Genomic DNA, 11,629 nt, shown 5'->3' on the forward strand with positions numbered 1-11,629 from the left:
GAAATGCATCTCAAAATAGTATACCAGTATTAATATTGCATTTGATTTTCCAGTTTTCAGTTTCAAACATTGTTAGAATAAAATTCAAATACTGCAATTTTTGATAGCTTTGTCTCACAGCTATCTTTCCCTCATAAAAGTCAGGAAAACCTACATACTTTCGTCTGATACTTTGTTTGTTTGTTTCTTGGACCTTTGGGTGTACTTACCTTGAGTGATAACCATTGCCGGAATTGATTTGATGTCATATTGCTCTAGTATTAAAGTGGCACTCCCACTTTAACATCTTTAAAACACATTTTTTTAATGCCAACGGTCGATATTTGACGTGATGACTGCGCGTGTATCGCGAGATATCGGTAAAAACATGTCCTCAAAAAAGTAAAGGTTTGAATTCCGATGGCGCACCTAAATTCAGCTTCCGAACATCGAACGTTCGGCACTGGGGCCATTGTCAACTAAGCTATGGAGTACGAGTCTACGCTTATACTGCTGTACGCCACAGTTCCACTCGCGTTGGTGATCGGTCATGCCCTGTGGGTGAAAGCAGAGTCTTACTGACTTGGCGAAAAAACAAAAAACAATTTTTGCTGATTCCACCAGAATTAGCATAGGTGAGTAGCACAGTTTCGTGTGGTTGATACACAACGGCCGCGGCGTGGTATTAGATGTATACCACGCGGTGGCCGCTATGTATCAAACCACACACATCTGTGTGGCAGACGACAAAATGTAGTCATCAGAGGCAGCTAATATTTTACACATAAAACTGATATTATGTGGTATTGGTTAAAAATATAATACGACTGATTGAGAATAATGAAAATGATAAAAACTAAGGAGAGGTCTTAAAAAAAACTTACCTGAGGTACAGGCATAATGCTGTATATAAAGTCTTCGCAGTTGGAGGTAAATTAATTGCGTCGTTCGAACTTATTATGGACTCCCTAGAATGTCATTAATTAGCACAACAACAAACCTTGGGCTAATGTGCAGCACTGAATAAGCTGTTATCCAATTGGGTAGCTGAATCTTACCAATATAATTAAAACAATACAAATAGACTCCCTAAGTCGCTGTGAATAATGACAATGTACCAATCAGAGAAAGAGCTTATTCAATGCTGCACATCAGCAGCAAACCTTCAGGGGATTTCGGGTCATAATCAGAAACAATCGTAAAACTTCGGGATTTGTAAAATACGCTTGGGAAATGACATGTTTTTATCGATATCTCGCGATCATTGTGCAGTCACCACATCAACTGTCGACTGTTGGCATTAAAAAAATATGTTTTAAAAATGTTACCAAGTGGGAGTGCCACTTTAAATGGAATCTTGATATTCATGGCCATGACGTAATGAAAACAAATCTAGTCTTCACTAGCATAAAAATAGGAATACCATGTTGTTGTGGATTGTACAGTCAGTTTAAGTGTTCTTTACTTTACATACAGACACACACACAGACTCAACCAAATCCCTAAGTCCCATGGGCAAAGACTCATGAATACAATTTTAATATGGAAACAACTTTACACATTGCAATTAATAATTTCCAAGACCATCAGGAGAAATTCTAGTTGTTGCTTTGAAACTAACATAGTATTTGCATGAATTACTTTATTACAGAATGAATACATGGGTTATGATTTACGTGACAATGTCAGTGTCACACATTCATTTGATGGACAGTACACAACTGAACTGTTTGCAACCAAAGTTGAAGACATCATCGAACAAAACAACAATCAACAGGTGCAGTATCTTCCATAATCAGGATTGGTTTAAAAACATAATGATTTGAAATTAAGAAAGTGAATTGCAAGTCAAAGGATCAACACCAAAGGTAGGATTGAATAAATTAGGTAAGTCATTGCTTGATCTCACACCAGTGAACAGTAGATACACACCCAATTAAGGAAGAGTACATAGGTACTGATATTGCTACCAAGGAAAATGGACTTGTTGCCAATGACATGTTTGTCGTGGGACTGAACTGGCAGATGTCACATCATATCACAGGTACTCTTTGAATTTCAAATACATTGAAGCAATCAGAATTCTCAACCCTATATATGCTTGAATTTAACCCAAAAATATCCACATCAACAACAAATTTCTCTCTCTCTCTCTCTCTCTCTCTCTCTCTCTCATACACCATCTCACACACTGCCACCTCAATACACAGCCTCTTTTTCTATATCTAGCTCATTTAGCAGTCCACAGTGCCAATCCCAGTCAACCACTGGAAGCACCTGATATGTTAAAAGATTTCCACATATTCAAGATAACAACAGGAAAATGTTTGCAGGTAGATAATCCAAAATTTCATCTCTTCCTGTCTGTTTTTAGCTGTTATAGACTATAGTCTATAGAAGCTATTGGGTTGGGTATCCATCCGGCGTCAGTCTGTATGTATGTATGTATGTATGTACGGTATGTACCAGTATGTATGAACTGGTATGTACCGGTAAGTATATATGTATGTCCGTTTGTGAAGATGTCCTTCCACTCAAATATCTTGAGAACCGCAGTATTACAGATTTGATATTTGTTGTGTAGATGCAAAATATGATTATGAGAAACTTTCATTTTTAGTACTTTGTGCCCTGTGGGCACAAGGTACTAATGTGATGGCGCGGCCCAATACGGCCAACATAGTGGGCCGTATGCTGTGGACGCAGGTATCTCAGAAACGCTTCAGTAACTTTTTCTGAAATTTGGTCTGGTGGTCACTTGGGCATGTATCTCAAACGGTCTTTTTTCTTTTTTTGATTGAATCATTTTAAAGTCACTTTTTTAGCTTTTTTCTGAAAACCACTATTTTCACTTTTTCCTCAAAACCACTGATTTGATTATTGTGATGTTTGGCATGGGTGTTCGTATAGTTGAAATACCGTCAGAAATGTTCAAAATTGGTGATACATGCCTTACATTATTTTTAACAATATTTTTATCCATTTTATTTTATATTTACTTGATTTTGCCTCACTTTCGCTAAAGCTACCGTCTGCGCATGCGCACAACTGTAGGACAAAATCTGAGTTGAAGAATCGAAACGGACGCCATCTTGTTTCTCGGTATGGGCACATTTTTTACATTGTGAACGTTTCACTGTGTATTTCAACATGTTCTATAGTTATGAAGTTGACAGTGATGCACTTTTGCAGCTGTCGTGTATTTTTTGGTACGAAAGGCGCCTTTGATCGACTGAAGAATGATGGCCTCCGTAGGCGATAAACACCGGTACTGGCAGGCATATCAGTTCTACTGAGGAAGTAATCCACTGGCCCGTATAGGTCACGGGGCTCACTTAGGGGAGAACCACTTGATTTCTGGGGGGGGGGGGGTATGGAGGATTTCGAGGAAAAAAAATTGTCACCAGGTGAAATAAAAGAAAAAAATTAAGCCTGTAATGGCTTGAGAAAAAATATTCTCATAACAGACAGAAATAAAAAAGGAATTGTCACAATGCTGTTGAAATGAGCAAAATTTTGGAAACTTCATTCTCATGTATTCTTTGCTGGCATGCTGCCAAAGGCACGCAAATGTTTTTACCACAAGTAATTCTTATGTGTTTTTTTCCAGCACTTATGATATAAGCATTCACTACTGTACACCTCGGTGCACTTGATGTTTTCCTTCCCTTTTCTGACCCAAGAAATCATGTTTCAGGATTTCTGTTGCAATATCTCAATGGTATAGGCAATATCTAGATGGGACTATTTGACTTCTCTAAATTGTGAAAATTTAAAACACAAGATAGGAGTCAATAAACTAGTGTTAAAACCAATACATTATTCTCTCAATATAAATATGTTAGAAAGATTACAAGTTGACAATGAAAATTGAGGAACAACAAATATAATGAAATACAATGTGTAATGTGTATCCACAAAAGATAACATCTCCCCTGAGAACTTAAAAGTAATTGACTGTTTTAAAGAAAAGCAGGTATAGTACTGATCACAGTTGATTTGCCAAAAAAGTGTTCTATAATTTAAAGTTGTATATATAATAGACTTTCCATTTTGTTTGTCATTTGTTGGAATGTAAAATGAATAAATAAAAACATCCTGTGATATGTGAAACACTGGCTTAAATTTGAAAAATTGCACTGCTACTCCATTTGAAAAAAAAAATTGATGCAGGTCTGACTGTAGAAATAAAAAAGGCTGTCTCTCTAACAAAAAAAAGTTCCCATACCCACTTCCTGCAAACCCCCCCCCCCCCCGAAATCAAATGGGTCTCCCCTTAATATGCGCATGCACACATAACAAGTTAGCGTTGTTTTTCAAGGACTGCCATCATATGTTTCTCGGTCAGTTGCGGATTTTGACGTTTTAAAGGTTTTAGCGTATATTTGATTGCTGTCATGTATTTTTTGGCACGAACCGCTCCTTCGATAGACTGAAGAATGATGGCCTCCGTACTCCCCAGTACCGGCGAATCCATTGCTTTTAATAGCGAGGCAATCCCACCTTCAGCCCGTACTAATAGCTGGGTGAGAGCGAGGGAATGCTCTGTCCTTCTACCTCCGGCCTCCATGTCATAACAAACTAGCGTCTTTTTATGTTGATATACTGTCCTTTCGACACAGCGATAACTTTTAGTTTTCTGTTGCTTATTTTGGGTAATTTCGACAGTTGTGCATTGATTTTGACATCATCTTTTACTTAATAACCGTCGATGTCGGCAACTCTCTCGCTAGCCCTGCGTACGATGCTGTGTGTTAGGAACGCACACAGGGAATGCACTGCGTACACTGCGTACGTACGCAGGGCTAGCGAGAGAGAGTTGCCGACATCGACGGTTATTTACGAAAAGTGAATAAAAGACTGGCATTTTTGGAAGCGATCGAGTAGCTGAGGTGGGCAGGAATACGACTTGGGCCCAAGAACGCTGAATTTCGGCAGTAATTTGGCTTTTTACGTCAAGTCCCAAAGTGGATTTGAAGTCACCGACCCTACGTACGGGTCTTTGCAGGGCTGTGGTGAGCGGGGCGAATAGCTGTAGCGGAACACACAGCATCGTACGCAGGGCTAAATCCGACATGGTAATTTGGCATGATCATCAGATCATACATGATCCGAGATTGCATTTTAGCAAGGTCACAATAACTAATGTTGTTTGTTTCACTGTCGTTTATCACCTATATTTCCACTAAAAGACCATTAGAATTTCCTCCTGGCTACTTTGAAATCGTGCACTGGCATGCATGTAGTTGTCAACATCACTATGCTTTAATGTACAGTAGACTCTCATACTATGAATATATCGACTGTCACTGCATGTGTGCAAATCACTCCATATCATATCAAAAAATGTAGTATTGCGACGTTTGAGCTGCCAGAAGCCAGAATTTACAGTTTACGAGAAAGTTATCTTACATGTAAAACTCAGTTCTACTATGAACAAAATGCAAGCTATGTTGTATAACTATCGTGAATAGCATAATATTTTGTACCTATCACCGTGTCAGAAAATCAGAAGGAAACAACCAGTCAGACAAACTGTGGTCAGGATGATACTGTCCAATTTTAATATTTGTCTCTCGGCACACACCAGATACTCATGACTGTAAAACAACATCTCCATATAATTGTATATTCAGTTTTTATATTTAGTTTGCTTTTCACCATATTGTATGTCCTTCCCAGCACTACATAATTCAAAATTAAATATTGTTTTTGGCCTATACATACTTGAGGGGTAAGCTAATAATCTCATACATTAAAGATGCACTGTTGACCTACAGAGTCCAAACTTTTTATCATTGTATTGTAGATAGGTGTACACTCCAAATACTAAGTACAAGTGTGGTGAGTGTAACAAGCAAATGTTTTTTAGTCAATGGTTCATATCAAGGTTGTTGATACTTAGAATCCACACTTGAACTTATGCTGGACCGGTAACCAACCAGTTCAAATAACTTTCATTTATGTCAAAACAATTTGACTTTTTGCCAAATTTCACATTTATGGCAATTAATAAACAGTAAGGAGGTACAAAGGACGTCGGTGCCCCCGGGCCCCATGTTGTTTTTGTGATGTTGTTGAAAATATGCAAATTAGCTCAAAAAAGGTGTTTTTGGTAAAAAATCTTCTTCATAACCGCTTGTCAGACAGCTTTGATATTTGGAATACAGCTTCATTGGGTGGATCAAAATGTGATATATTCAAATTGTGATGAAATTTACAATTTTGTGTTTTTGGGGCAATTTTTGCTATTTTTGGTTGAAAATTTTGTTTATCAAAAATAATTTGTCTGATAGCTTTGATGTTTGGTATACAGGTTCCTAGGGGTTATTTTAGTGTGATGTATTGAAATAAAGATGGAATCTTCAATTGTTATATTTTTGGGTCAATTTTTGCAATTTTTGGTCAAAACCTTTGTTGCTCATCCAATATTTTTGATTCTTTTTATACAGATTACTAGGGTTTATGTTAATCTGATATATTGATATCATGATGAAATCTTCAATTTTGTACTTTTTGCAGCTAATTTTGCCATTTTTGCCACGGTCAGGCCATCCTGAAATGAGCTGTCAGAGATATCCACCGTCATCAACACATGTCACAAATAATTATCCTCAACATAACACAGTGGAGCTCTATAGGCTGTCAGGTCCCTTGTTTCTTCAAAAGTGCTGGTCAGAACAGTGATATTTGGTATACAGGTGCCTTAGGATGACCGTAGTGAGATAATTTCAGACAGTCAGGAAATACTTTATTTGGTATCCATGTCTATAGTAGCTTCAGGGACATGGGCCCTATGTTTCTTAACTCCCATATTTTTCATTACATCACATTACCAATCAAGAAACTGTATACTACCAGTACTGATATTTTTAGAGTGAGATCTGTAAGGATATTTTCATTAGGGGTGTTTAAATTTCTGTATTCTGATCTCATTTTTTAAAATCACTTTAATTCAGCAATGTTGGATCATCATTCTTTCTCTCTATTCATTTAGTTTTTTTCACCTCAAGAACTTCATTTGATTAATTTATATACATTGATGTCATCATCAACAACAACATCATTACCACCACCAAAGCATCATCGTCATTATCATTATCATCATCATCCCAATAAATACATGCCTGGTTCATGAGTTGTCTTTGTAACAACATTCAATACACAACACTTGACGGACTTTAAATATCTTTGGTTTTCAAAAAAATATGTATATAATTATGTAAATATATTATGGTTTTTTTACAATCACAGCAATGGCATCTGCATTAGATGATTCCATTGGAAATATCACAAAGACCCTCAAAGACACCGGTCTTTATAACAATTCTATCATCATATTCACCACTGACAATGGAGGACCTGCTGCTGGTTTTGACAGAAATTTTGCTTCAAACTGGCCTCTCCGAGGCATCAAAGCTACACTCTGGGAAGGTGGTGTCAGAGGCACTGGATTTATCCATATAGCCCTCTCCTGGAAAAGTCTGGAATAATCCAGGAAGGAATGATCCATGTTTGTGATTGGTTACCAACGCTGTATCATGCAGCAGGTGGTAATGATTCAGAATTACCACAGAATTTGGACGGTATCAATCTGTGGGACACTTTGTCCATGTAAGCATGATATTGAAACAAGCCAGGCCTTGTTTAATATTCAAGTAGGCAGACAGAAATTAAAGCATTTAAGATTACCATAATGTTTTCAATCATATCAAAGCGCCTGAGAAAGTGTTAGAAACTCATGTCCTTAGTTGTGTTTTAGTAAACACAGATGGAAAACAAATGTTTTTCTGCTTCATGTGTACATTCTCTGTTTCTATGGAAACGAATCTTTTATAGAGATTTAAGAAAATGTATCTGGGAACTTGAAACAAAAGACGTTGCATGTTCTGTACCACCTTTAGTATGAGACTGAGCCACATGATAATTATTGTACACAATACCATTACATGTATCTGGGCATTTATAAAATCAGATCTACTTTGAAATGAATCACACCAATTAAATTGATGAATTATTTTTCACCTTTCACTTTAACCATTTCAGGGGCACTGCATCACCAAGAAATGAAATACTTCACAACATTGATCCAATAACTCAGACAGCGGCACTAAGAGTTGGAAATTACAAAGTCATCATTGGTGATGTCTACAAGGGCAAATGGGATGGTTGGTTTAAACCTGAACAAGTCACAGATGGTAAGATTTACACTTTAAATTGAAAATATAATCAATACAACAGTAGTATAGCAATAGGAGGTTACTTTGTTAAATTCTAGACAGTTTAACATGTTCAGATAGCACATCGGAGACAGATATTCCAACACTCAATCAATAATCTGTAAATACTTTTTAGCTTCCATATATGCATATGTATATATGTAAATGGGAGGTATTCGTATAAGGTGGAAAAATGTCGTCTGTATGTATGTATGTATGTACATATGTATGTATGTATGTATGTATGTATGTATGTCCGTCCACATCAAAAACTCCTAAATCGTAGCACCTACTGTCTTAGTATTTGGTGTACAGGTGCACCCAGGGGTGGAGATGTGAATTTGTTCAAATGAACATGTCAGTGCCAAAAATATGCAAATGAGGGGGAAAAAGGAAAAATTCTGCAAATGGCTAAAACTCGGTAAGCATTGGTCAGTTTTGGTTGAAACTTGGTATGCAGATTTCTTTAGGTATTCTAAATTATGTGTGCAAAAATTGGGATGAAATTTGCATGTTTGCATTTTTAGGGTATTTTTTCCGTTTTTAGTCAAAAAATCTTGTTCTCTGAAATCGCTCGTCTGATTGCTATGAAACTTAGTATTCATGTTTCTCAGGATGACCTCAGTCATGCTTGTAAAAATTGTATTGATATTGTCATATTTGTAATTTTGGGGCAATTTTCCCAATTTTTGATAAAAAAAAAATTTTATCCAAAAACTGCTGATTTGATAGCTTTGATATTTGGTATACAGGAAAAAAGATTAATCTCAATATAATGTATTGAAGGTATGTTGAAACTGGCAATTTTTTTTTATTTTGGGGGCAATTTTTGCCTTTTTTGGTCAAAACATTTTTCTCCTAAAACTTCTGATCTGGTAGCTTTGATATCTAGTGTACAGGTTCCTAGGGTTTATGTTAATTAGATATATTCAAAATTAGGATGAAATCTGCAATTTTGTATTTTGGGGGGCAATTTTTTCTCATTTTTAGTCAAAAAATTTGTTTCTCAAAATTTACCAGTCTGATTGCTTTGATATTTAGTAAACCGGTTCTTAGGGTTTTTGTTAATAAGATATATTGAAATTAAGTTGAAATCCGGAATTTTGAATTTTTGGGGCAACTTTGCAAAACTGTCAGTTTACTAGGATATCTTTCATTTTGTATTTTTAAGATTTTTTTTGGTAATTTTATACCTACTGGAACTAAGAGTCTATAATGTGGTGATTTTGTAAGCATTTGATATGGTAAACTGTATTTGGTGTTGAAATGCGGTAAAAAAATCCTGGCAGATTTTGAAAGAATTCCAAACAAATGCCAATAAAAATTCAGCCAGAGAAGGTTTGGCAAAAGGAAAAGGTGGGAGAGTGGGGAAAAAAGAATGTACAATTGATGGGATAAAAAAGATACTGTACCTCATCGATCTTCCAGACACCGTCCCTTATCAAATGGTCCACCCCGATGTATTTTTGTGCGCAATTAACCGTGCAGTGTATTTTAGTTTAAGATGTCAAGTTAGGTAAGGATTTGAAAAGAATAGTCAAGTTCACCACAGTTTAACTTTATCTCTTGTGTCATCATCCTTGTGTAATTGGTTAAGTTTGTAAGTTGTTCCAGATGTGGATGCACCAGCTGTTCTTGAAGAAAACAATGTTTACTCTTCCCTGTAGGGTTTCTGAGTTGATGATTGTATGTTGAAATTTCTCCATGTATCTGGTGTATGGGCAAAGTGTAAACATTGGTTGCATGTTATGTATTTCAGTCTATGTCAAATATTGTAAATGAAAAATCAAGAACAGTTTACTGTGTGCTTGAAAAAGATAACATATTTGTCAATACATATACTGCCTTGCAGATTGATTGTCTTAAAGATTATCACAGAAGTAGAAAAGGAAAAGAAACTAATCAAATTGTTGTAATATATTCACTGTCAGTGCCTGTATAGGCCTATACTTAACTATTTTATCATTACATTCAGCTGTTGTTATATCTTTATCACTCTCCATGGGCCAAGGCACACTTGGGGTCAATGTCATCACTCTGTGCCAGTCTGTGTATGTCAGTCTGTCTGTATATGTATGTCCATGTTTCATACAATTGTTGACTTGTTTTGATAACTATATAGGAGCGAACAGTGATGTTGTCACTATACAGTTTTGTGAAAATCTGAAGTCTAATTTTTCCCATAGAGTTAACACAGGGATGGCGGCCATTTTGTTTTTCAGGTGTTGGTAAATATTGGGTATTTTGTTTTGCTACTATTCAATTTTTCACGGCGACCCCTGATTTTATTCTTGATTTAGAAAGGGAATTGTTTTAAGTTCCCGTGTGGAAGTTTTAGCAAAAGCTGAAGTCTTTCAATTTCAATGCGAATATTACCTTAAGACTTTGATGCGCCAAAAATATCTTGAATATTATTGATTTAATTTCAAAAAGTTGAATCATGATGAATTTCTGTTACTTCTTCAAATAAAAGGCTTCAGTAAATCAAACAGAATCTAAAAGTGGGAGCTAATTTGCAACTTCAATATTGCAAATGTTTGACTTTCAAACTGTCAAGATAAGGACAGTATTTGCCTAGAGAAATATAGGCAATATTAAATTACAGAATCAGAATTTTAGTTTAGTTCATAATTAATCCTGTACATAAAAAGCACAATAACATTGTTTGTGGACATTGGATTGCTAAAGAAAGTTGTTTATACATAATTTTTGATGATTTGTAATTCTAGGAATTAGGCCTGGCCATTCTACTAATGATATGAGAGCAGCCATCGTTGAGTGCGGTCACAAACCCAGCAATGCATCAACAAATTGTAAACCAACAAAATCACCGTGTCTTTATAACATCAAGAATGATCCATGTGAATACAACAACATTGCTGATATGTATCCAGGTAAGTCACTTACAAAATTTTTTGGTATAACATCACTTCATAATTCCCAACTATATCTTCAATTTAGATAATTTCAACTTCACTCCATGATTTCAAGTATTTCTATAGTTTCACTTACAATAATATCAACTTTTCTGTACATTCACTAAAGATAATTTTGATTCGTCTTGACTCTCAAAATCTCAAAGTCAGATTTATGCAATGATTAACGGATATTTTGATGATTTTATTTGTGATGTATAGCATAAAGTAATTTTTGGCAGAATGAAATACAACACTTATACTGTGATAAGAAAATAATCTGTGTGTAAAGATAGTGACATATCAAAGAGACAGTAGCTGTACATTACTTTATTCTGTCAATAATCTTATCCTACAGAAGGAAAGTAATCTTCATTTGCTCCTTAAAGTAGAATGTGACTTGGGGACAGATATTTGGACTAGCAGCTTTTACAATTCTTTTCTCATCAACCACTTGTGGGGGCTCATTTTGAAACTCTTGGTGTGAGGAACATTTTTTAAAAGTCTTGGTTTCTT

The 11,629-nt window shown here is 35.8% G+C and overlaps 2 protein-coding genes across 7 annotated transcripts in view; one reads left to right on the forward strand and one right to left on the reverse strand.

Annotated features, from left to right (window-relative positions):
• Positions 1 to 11,629, forward strand: part of LOC139141471 (arylsulfatase J-like) — a 90,174-nt gene that overhangs the window by 76,043 nt on the left and 2,502 nt on the right. For 3 of the 6 annotated variants that reach the window (XM_070711078.1, XM_070711089.1, XM_070711084.1), the window contains exon 6: positions 7,234 to 7,480. In XM_070711078.1, the coding sequence (XP_070567179.1) occupies positions 7,234 to 7,472 (239 nt within the window). In that variant the 3' untranslated portion in view covers positions 7,473 to 7,480. Of the gene's footprint in view, positions 1 to 1,630; positions 1,848 to 2,189; positions 2,313 to 7,233; positions 7,594 to 8,025; positions 8,178 to 10,927; positions 11,093 to 11,629 lie in introns of those variants that run through there. The other 3 variants (XM_070711095.1, XM_070711106.1, XM_070711099.1) reach the window with 3 other exon arrangements.
• The window catches only part of LOC139141229 (uncharacterized), a 135,131-nt gene that overhangs the window by 64,860 nt on the left and 58,642 nt on the right, over positions 1 to 11,629 (reverse strand). The window lies entirely within an intron of this gene.

The sequence above is a fragment of the Ptychodera flava genome, chromosome 1 (genome assembly GCF_041260155.1).
Source record: "Ptychodera flava strain L36383 chromosome 1, AS_Pfla_20210202, whole genome shotgun sequence".
NCBI classification, from domain to species: Eukaryota; Metazoa; Hemichordata; class Enteropneusta; family Ptychoderidae; genus Ptychodera; species Ptychodera flava.